Consider the following 10,095-nt stretch of genomic DNA (forward strand, 5'->3'; position numbering starts at 1 on the left):
TTGAAGGAAACTGATGATTGAGTCTACTACCAAATAAACATGCCTAACACTCTGCAACAATAAAATGTTGGCTTTCCCGGAACTGTCAATGCAAAGATCCATTACAGGCACACATTTAATGCTGATACTGATGTTACAGAAAAATGAGATAAGTTTGGTAAACTTTGTCACGGGTCCTAATGGAGTCTAATGCATCTGTTTTACAGTGTTGTGCCTCACTGAGTTCAAAGAGAAGTTATTATGTATGAAACAGAACATGTTTACATAAAAAAGAATTGCAAAATAAATGCATCTTTACCCATCTAAACTATTGAATTCAATTTATTTTTTTAAATCTCACATTGATAAGTAAGGAACACATGAGGGACAGTATTGGGTTTGGTGTCTTAGACGAGGATGCTTGTTGCCTAAAAACGTTGTGGCTTGAATAACCCACCATCCAGTGGACGGTCAACCATTCTAGCTAATGCACTATACAAATGTACAATAACAAAAGCAGGCTGAAACACACTCATTTATGAAGCAAAAGATGATTTGATGGAGAAAATAAGACATTTCAGAAGTGTGTAAACAGCCCAGAGCAACTGGAGGTGTAGAGTTCAGTTCTTTAAGCGCTCTCAAACATCTTCTTCCTGTCAGCTTTGTCCTCAATGTTCTTACGCCAGTCACCCACTGCCTCTGTGGGCTGAAACACACACACACACGGTCAACTGTTATCAAAACACAACGACAGCTGGTCCAAGCTTCCTTCGACAAAACCCTCACCTCCTCTTTGACCTCCTTCTTGACCTGCTTCAGGTTGGCCCTCAGGTCCAGGTTGACCGTGTGTTTGGAGCCCAGCAGAGCCTTCAGCATGGCGTCAGCAGACATACGCACCTTCTTCAGGGCGGGCTTCTTCACTCCAGCCAGATCCACCACTTTGATCTTCAGTTCCTCAATCTGGGAGCAACGGAGCGGTATCAAACTGAAACTAAGGACCAGCTTCATTTTTTCTTCTCACAGCATGCTTCCAGACAGAGGTGCTTGATGGTTTTCATTCCAACATCATGATGATGTTGGGATGAAACATCATCATGATGAATGATAAAATAAAGGTGAATGATAAAATCTTCAGAAGATCTACCTCTTTATCAGCCTTGCCGACTTTGGCCTCCAAGTCATATCTCTCTTCATCCACTTTGTCGATGAGAGCATGTATCTTTTTGCAGGCTTCCTTGTTTTAATTGAGAAGTAACAGCCAGTTACTTATTGATATTAGAAAGTAGACAGTGATTGGTTTTAAGTTAAATTTTAAAAGATGACCAAATGAAATGTAAATAAGTAATGGAGCAAAACTAAATGAAACCTTTCTTGGCAAAGACTAATGGACACCAGTCTTTGCTAGTCTCATTAATGGACTGATGAAACACAGAGATTCTGGTAGAGGGTCTCTGTCAGAGCGTCGTGTTGTGAAGCTGAGGGTCTCTCACCATGAGGGCGGCCTGGTCTCCACTGAGGTTTGGTGCCGGACAGTGCTCAGCCATGTAGGCCTCCTTGGCTACAACCAGCTCCTTCTTCTCATTTTCAAGCCAGGTTGCAGCCACTGACAGAACCAAACTCTGAGGGGAAGGACAGAAAGTCAGCCTTCATGAAAGAATCGTTTTTATTATTCAGTAGACTTTTATGCTTTGTTGATGCAAATGCTGCTTTTTATGAGAACAAAAATGTGTCATATTTATTATTTATTGAGATTTTTTTAGAAAGACAGACAGACAGACAGATAGATGATAGTGTGCATTTTTCACCTAGTTAGGGGTATTATTTTCTTAGATAGTAAATTTATCCTTACAGTTTAGTCTGTAACTAGCTGCTCATACACATCACGGCAAAACTGTTTGTTTCTATTCATGAGACATCTAAAGAATGCTAAGTTGTTTGGTGAGATTGGAATCAGGAGTAGTTTACAAATGGAGTACTAAAAACTTTCTTAAATTGTCTAACTTTGCTCGCCTCTATTTTTCTATTTCCATTCAGGACCTTTGACATTGTTCTGAGTAAAAATTCAGCCAGTGGAAACTGATAATAGTGACCAAAAGAAACTACCAAGAGCCTTAGCAGATTAAACAACATCCTACAGCGAGGCTCTTCATCTCTACATCATAAGCTCCGGTGTCCTGTAATGTTTAGATGTGTCCCTGGTCCAACACACCTGACTTAAGTGGCCCTAAGGACCCACAGGTCCCTGATATTTAGATGTGTCTGCATGATCTCCTTACCACATCATCATTTGCTACAATTGCTTACTAATTACTCAGTCCTATTGGTCGGGTCAGCAGGGGAACATCTAAAACATGCAGGACTGCTGGGCTCAGATGTCCGCATATAACGAGTATATGTGGGCGTCTGACACAAACTTTAAATCAGGTTTGCTGAAACTGGAAAACATTGACTGACATCAGATTGGAACCTATAGTCTAACCATATTCATATTTATGATTACATTCTAGTTTCTAAGTGTAAATAAGCCTACATCATGTTCTAAAATTATTAAAGTGATGCGATATCACAGCGTGTCTCTGTCGTTACAAGTCAGAAAACACTGTTCTCATATGTTAATGTTGTATTAAAATATATATAAAATATAAAATATTTAAAATTGAAAGTAATTTAGAAAAGGTAGGAGAATAAGTATCAAGCATGGTTGGAGATCAACAAGGATTCACATTGCAACATTCCCACTTGACATTTGGGGTGGGAAAACTTATTACATGTACTGGGGATAAACATTGAGTAAGTTAGTGAAATTTTATTGTGCAATAATGAAAACACTAAGATAAATATCATGGTAAACATTATTTTTTCATATCGACATCTTGCTATAGAATCTTTTGACTAATATTATTTATAATATTAGACTGTAGGTTTTACCTGCCTAAAGGCACACACACACTGCCTTTAGGCAGGTAAAACCTACAGTCAAAGTAATGCTGAAAAAAGCTAATAACATATTTACACGGTTACATAAATTAAGAAATGTTTTTTGTTTTATTTTTGCAAAGATTCTTCTAATTTGGAGTTGATTTGTACTTGGGGCTCTTTAAATTAGCAGTGTGTTGGCTGAGTGCAGCCAAACATTGGAAATAGTTTTTGTTATTGACAGAGAACTGTCAGACCTTGACTCCACTTGATTTGATTAATTAGTGGAATTGCACAGGGAGCGAGTCAGGCTAGTAGTCACAACATCATGCTCTACTTTCACAAAATAAGAGAAAAGGTGTTCCACAACACACCACACACCTGGCTTCCAAGAAAACATCTTTAAGAGAAAACTGTACATCCTGCAGCATTCTGCCTAAACTGTCGCAGAAATTCATGGCAGTCAGAAGAAAATCTTGAACTTCACCAAACATCCAGCAATATGTTCTGTTTAAAGAACGTCCATGACAGCACCGAATTATGAAATGTTCCCTTAGAAATAAAATAAGACCCTGCGGTGGGATAAAGCTCAACAATTCTTAACAAAGAGCATAAATGAACAGGCAGTCAAAGAGATTTACACTCTAGAATAGGCTGGATGACATATTTTGATCGGGTGGTCAATAAAGAAAGATTCATAATTTCATTTGGTTTGGTTTACTTTCACAAGAATTGCCAGGACAACATGATGAGCTGGTTGTGCTACACCGATGTCACACTGCTAAGAGCTCTTCATGAGGCGACGAGACAGCCAGCAAGTTACTCAGTGGTCATGAGACAAATGTAGAGAGAGAACTTAAACATTTTCAGATCACTTGTATCTGTAAATTCTTACATATAGGACACATCATCACTTCTTCTGTTGATGGTCCAGTTCCAGTCCAACTGTAACCGGATCACAACAAGGTTCTCTTGAAAGTAAAGCTCCACGTTTTCATTCAGAACAGAGCTGGTTTGCTTGCAGCACCAGTGTTCAGATGGGCTTTTACACCTGAGCAAAGTACAGTTAATCATTTAGCTTTCTTTAAATAAAAAAGTAAACTAATAAAGGATATTTTAAAAATGTTTTTTGGCTCAGGCAGCCTTTATTTGAGAGTAGTTAGATAGGAAAGTGGGTAATAAAAGAGGGGGGATGACATGCGGCAAAGGTCACCAGGTCAGGAATTGAACCTGCAACGACCACATCAAGGACTAAGGCTCCTTATGTGATACATGATCAGGTGCTGCAATCCTGTATCATCGCAGCACTCTGGTTGGCACAGGATCTGTCCCTGGTGAAGCTTGTGTCATGATGCCAGATGCAGGAAACAAATGCGGCATTGAACTTAATTGTTTCAAGTAAAATCAAAGTAAAAAGTTACTTTAAGTTAAAAATGTGTGACTTTTAAGTTAATTCAATACAAAAAAGTAAGTTGTCATCACTAAACCAAAAGAATTAAGTGAGATTAATGAAAATTAGTCCATAACATGAACTGCAGCCCAAATACACTTTTGTACTTGGGCTGGTTGTTTAGTACATTGCTCCGTGATTTGATGCAAGTGAATTTTGCCAACAGGGGACATGAAAGAAAGTGTAAAGGAATGTGTGGTGAACAGAGAAATGAGAGGCAGTAATTAATTAATTAAATCAAACTAAACAAGAGTAAAACACGACAAACTCAATCATTAAATTGATTTTCAGTAACAAAAAAGGATCCATTAAAACTTTAAAAATATATATTTTCAAGAAACAAAAGTATTTTGATAACATTCTAAGATACTTTCCTCCAGACTGCTTTACCAGAATTACACCATCAACAACTGTGTTGTCATTTAATGACTGTGACAAAGCTTCTGCTTAATAAAGTGAGTTCTGAATCAGTATAACACATGATGAATGCCCAGCCCAGTCAGCAGACTGCTTTACCTTCAGGTGGTGCCTGCGGCTGGAAGTCATCTTCTTCCTATGAGAAACACAAACAAAATTAAACATACTGAATATTAAAATGGATTCTAATCCATTTCATACATCTGCTTCCTCTTTTATGGGTCAGTATTTATAATAGTTGATGCTTTTGAGCTAACGTTTGCACATTATGAATATGTTCTCAGTCAAGTTAAACCAAAGGTCTGAAAACACTATCTCTTCAGCGGAGAGCAAAAGGAGAACTTACTCAGACATGTTGGCAGTTTCTTTCTCTCACAGCCTGTTTGGAAAAAAGAAACAGCAGAAGAAAAATAAGAACCTTATGACACGAGAGGCCCCGCAGTGTCCCAATGTTGCCTATTAAAACTTTTAATGAGCAGCTGAGGGGTGATAGAGCTAAGTTTAGGGGTAGGGTCAGATGTCACAGCTGGCGCAGAGAGTGGGATAAGCCAAACATCCTGTGGGAATTAACACTTAATTCTTATTGCAGAAAATAACTTTGCATGTGAATGTGCTGCAACAGCATCTTTAATAGCAGCTACTAAACACAAGAACACCTATGTACACACACACACACGCACACACACGCACGCACACGCGCACACACACACACACACACACACACACACACACACATGCGCGCACACGCACACACACACACACACACACACACACACACACACACACACACACACACACGCACACACACACGCACACACACACACACACACACACACACTGGACTTAAGTCTGTGGACTGTAAGTCCAGTAGACTCAGAGTGTACCAGATCAAGGTTTCCGATACCCAGTCAAATTTGATTATAGCATAGTATATTTCAAGCTTAGCTGCTTTTGTCACAATGTCAACAAACAGAGAAATAGGTTTACTATTAAACTTTATAGGACAACAGAAATGTGACCTTTATTTTGTAAAAGAATGATTTTTTTTTCTAAGACATTTTTCAACTCAGTTAAACATTTAATCTGTAGCATCACACCAAAATGTGATTCAGTAAACTAAAAGCAGATATTCATTTTTAACACATTAAAACATTGTTGTAAATCTTTTCTTTTTTCATCCTCCAGATTAAACAGTTCTGTTTGTGGTGAGAAATCTTTGTTGTGTTCAGGGAGCCTCTGTTCTTTGTGAACCACATGCATCTCCAGGAACCTGGAGATGCATGTGAGATGCATATTTTTTCTTCACATTTGTGAAGAAAAAATAAACTTCATGTCATAAACATGAGAACAAAAGAATAAGTTACTCAAGCAATACTTTGAAATTTCAAATATGTATTTTTAAAAAGCTTTCTGCAAATCACTCTTCAAATTGTTCTAAGCATAACACTAACATTTTACTTTATAAAATATACAATAAGTTTGCAAACCAAATACCTGCCACAAATCCTAAAAAGTCATGAAAAAGAGAAAAAAGCAAATAAGTCCTTAGTTGAATTTTTTTTGCCTCCTTGTTGAATCTTTGCCTTCTGCATTGCAGGATTTCATCACCATAGCACTTTAACATGTTGATACTAAAGTCCATATGCATCTACCAGCTGTACAGAGACACCATGAATAATAAAAGAGATAGAAAAGCAGCCAGGTCTCACCTACAATGAAACAGAAAGCCAAGAAGGAGGACAGTAGAGGCAGTGAGAACAAATCACCATCAGGGTGTTTTTATATATGAGGCTTCAGTTCTTGGATGTGGAGTGGCTTTTTATGGAAATACAAGATCCTCAGGCCAATCAGCCATCAAGCGCCTGAAATATCACCATCTCATCAAGGAGGAGCATCTATTCATTCAGGGTCCTGCTAAGAGCTTCTGGAATCCTCTACAGGGGAGTAGTTGGGCTGAAAAAGTCAGAAACATATTCAAGTTTCAGGTCTGATGGTAATAATTTCCCAGGATGGATAGCTAAAGTTATCAAAAAATGAAATCATAAAAGAAAAAAGATCTTCACTGCAGCATCAACTCATCCGTCACCAGACTGGGAAAGAAAAGTTGTTTCATCATTAAATAAATATTTTCTCTAGTTCTTATCATCATGAAGAAGATTTCCCCTGTTGCAGAAGGAATGTGTTGCATCCCAGAGCCAGCTCTGTTAGCGTGTCATGTATCCAGCTGAAGGACATTATTCCTCAGTCACCCCATATTTCTGCTGGAGACGAGCTTTGGAAACAGTCTGTCACACTTCACATTCAAGCTTTGGGAGGAAACGAAGAGTTAAAGGCAGCCGGTCTCAGTGAGATGCAGTTTTACTCTCAGCTGATCCAAATAATGATCTAACATCTGCTATCATACTTTGTGCTTGACCCGCTTTGTGATGTACACCTGTCTCTAGCATTTTGAATCAAATTTCTTTACACAAATATAATTACGCTGCGTTTCCAGTCACCTGTGAGTTCAGAGAGAGGAGCAGGGGACAGAGTTGCAAAAAACCAATAACACTATTACTCCAAATAAAGCTTTATGCACCCGTACACTTCACTCTATAAATATCACCAACTCATTTACTGCCTGGTAAGCATTTCACTTTGGCTTAATGGTTGGAGATGTGAATCTGTCCACAGAAAGGCTTCCAGATTTTTCTGCTGCCAGGCGACCTCTCATATTAACACAAGTTATAAAAATAAGGGAGGGTGATTTCAGGTGGGCAGGTTTTCCAGAGGCGTTCGCTTTGATCAGTGGTGAGAAGTAACGAAGTACTTCGTTACTGTACTTAAGTACAATTTTCGTGTATCTGTACTTTACTTAAGTAGGTTTAATAATGGATACTTTCTACTTTTATTCCACTACATTTTACAGTAAGTATATGTAATTTCTGCTTCACTACATTTCAACAAAACTGTCGCGTTACTCGTTACATCCAAGTCGCGTTGCTCTTTTTTCGTTAAAAGTTCAGGGACTTAAGGTGGCGCCGTAAAATCCGAGCAATAACGTGACTTACGTGTCTGTTGTCACCCATCGCCTCCACCTTTACTCGTACGCGAAGCTCCAGACATGCGCAGTGGTTTCCTCTGAGCGAGTCTAATCATCAGTAATATAATAGCGCTGCATAAATTGATATGGCTACATGTAAAATCAGCAGTGCTTCGCTTTCACAGACGGTGGGGACTTCGTCCAACACACATGTTGCATCTGCGATGAAAAAAAGTTGTCACTCATGCACTCAATTATTGTGTGGAGGTGTTGACTGAGGTGTTGCAAATATGGGACAACGCTGGTACATTCAGGAACGATCCGATTCTTGTGGACTGATCTTTACTGATTACATTTATTTCAGCTCTAAGTATTTAATATCTAGTTTTTTATGGGAATATGGATCTTTCAGATCAATTTAAGAAGCAATTTTGATAAGTAAAAGTTAATTTTTTTGTGTCACGTAGCGCGGAGTGTTGGTCTTGACCTGGTCTTGAGTTAGGTGGTCTTGACTACAACTCTGCTACTGGCTCCTTGGTTGCCTGTCCTCTCCCACCCACCTTCTTTCCATCCCCTTTCTGTTGGATTTCTTAAAAATAAATGCCACTAGTGGCAAAAAAAGTGAAGTTCATGTTATGTTAGGACAGGAGACAATATGTTTCCATCCCTGAAATTATGATGCATAGAATCACATATCTAAGTCTAAACCATGTTACAGAGAGTAAACATAATAAAAACATGCTTTATCTGTGGCATTGTTCATTAAAATGACACATTTCTAATGTATTAAAATTAAATACGATCGGTACACTTAATGATATTAGTGATTAGGTAATCCATTCAGCAAGTACTTTTACTTTTAATATTTAAGTATTTTTAAAAGCCAGTACTTTTTTACTTTTACTGAAGTACAAATGTTAATGTGGTAGTTTTACTTTTACTTGAGGTTTTACTTTTACTTGAATACATTTTTGTCTGTGTATTTGCACTTTTACTTAAGTAAATTTTTTGAGTACTTTCTCCACCACTGGCTTTGATCCCTGCCTAGGTATGACTGCAATTTACATTAAACTGCAGGCTGTCTACAAAATGTGATCTTTCTCCATTTTCCGTTCTTGCTCCTTTAGAACAAAGCCACTTTTTAAGAGGCCAGCATGTTTTGGTTCTTTCCCTGGTTTAACACACCTTGACCAATTGATGCATCAGGGGGCCTCTGCAGAACGTGGACATGCGGAGGAGGTAGTTGGGACATTTGAACCATCGGTGGTGGAGCAGAGACATAAATAAAACTGGCAGACTCTGGAGGCCTGGAGCAGATTTTAGAAGGTTTAACTTATTAAAAATGGCTGCCAGCTTCTCCAAGTTAAGCTCCAATTCCTGGTGGAGAATTCAGGTGATGACATCTGCATCATGATGGTGGCGATGGTGGTAGGAGTCTGTCCCATAATCAACGGGTTGCCAATTCAATCCTTGTTCCATTCGTCTCACTGGGCAAGACACTTCACCCCTCTTCCCTGCTGGTGGTGGTCAGAGGGTGCAGTGGCTGCATATGCAGTCAGACAGTAGCCATAGCTTCTGCATTGCCATAGCTACAATTCAGCATCAGCCATTAAACTGCCATCTTCACTCGGATCTTCGATATGTTTGTGTGAGCTTCCAGAGTCTTGATAGATTCTGACTTCTTTGCCCTGTCACCCTCGAAACAGCACTCTGTTTGTGATGCAGTTCACTGATCAAGCCACCATTGCAGCGCAATCACACATCTGTACAAGTATTGATCACAAGCGCTTCGTGCACTTGCTAGCTGTTTCGAGTGTGACATCACCACAAAGTGCCACCTGCCATCTTGTGTATTCTCCTCTTGCTTTGTCTGTCATCTTGCTTGCTAGCAGACACAGACACACACACACGCACGCAGACACATACACCTGTAAACCCACACCAAATTGTTATCCTTTGTTTTGCCTTAGTCCTATTCCATCCTCTTCCTCATCTAGTCTTTCAGTTAACACAGCTTGGTCCTGACACACATGCTGAACTGCATTGAGGATTAATGCTCTATGTCAGGAGCTTCTAACGTCAGACCTCAACAGCTACTTTTAAGTCTGGTTCATATGCCAAATTAGGTTCCTTATGATTGAGAGGTTTTGCAAGATTTTGACATCTGTGTGGTGTATTCTCTTGTGTGGCTGTACACTCACACTGTTGGACCAAACCTGATATATCCTTGATTTTTTTTGTTGTCTTGTACAGGGTTTCTCAGGTTTTGAAAATCAACAGACATAATTTTGGTGTGTCAACCAAACATTAG

General features: G+C 39.0%; 1 protein-coding gene across 2 annotated transcripts; it reads right to left on the bottom strand.

The window, feature by feature from the left end:
* Positions 1-305: 305 nt before the first annotated feature.
* On the bottom strand, positions 306-6,587 carry LOC103465646 (troponin I, fast skeletal muscle-like). Of its 2 annotated transcripts, none has more exons than XM_008410665.2 (7): positions 6,472-6,587; positions 5,109-5,141; positions 4,862-4,898; positions 1,470-1,598; positions 1,124-1,213; positions 766-939; positions 306-685 (listed from the first exon to the last, which is right to left on the bottom strand). In XM_008410665.2, the coding sequence occupies exons 2-7, from the start codon at positions 5,114-5,116 to the stop codon at positions 608-610; spliced, it is 516 nt and encodes a 171-aa protein (XP_008408887.1). In that variant the 5' UTR covers positions 5,117-5,141; positions 6,472-6,587; the 3' UTR covers positions 306-607. The 2 variants fall into 2 exon arrangements, with proteins under 2 accessions (XP_008408887.1, XP_081463714.1); XM_081607588.1 differs by having other exon boundaries at positions 6,476-6,554.
* Positions 6,588-10,095: the final 3,508 nt, after the last annotated feature.

Source organism: Poecilia reticulata, chromosome 6 (genome assembly GCF_904066995.2).
Source record: "Poecilia reticulata chromosome 6, P_reticulata-male-v2, whole genome shotgun sequence".
NCBI lineage: Eukaryota > Metazoa > Chordata > Actinopteri > Cyprinodontiformes > Poeciliidae > Poecilia > Poecilia reticulata.

Coding starts and splice junctions, on each gene's coding strand:
- LOC103465646 (XM_008410665.2), bottom strand. Junction 940..1,123: donor TCGGCAAGGCTGATAAAGAG/GTAGATCTTCTG, acceptor CGTTGCTCCCAG/ATTGAGGAACTGAAGATCAA. Junction 686..765: donor AGAAGGAGGTCAAAGAGGAG/GTGAGGGTTTTG, acceptor TGTGTGTTTCAG/CCCACAGAGGCAGTGGGTGA.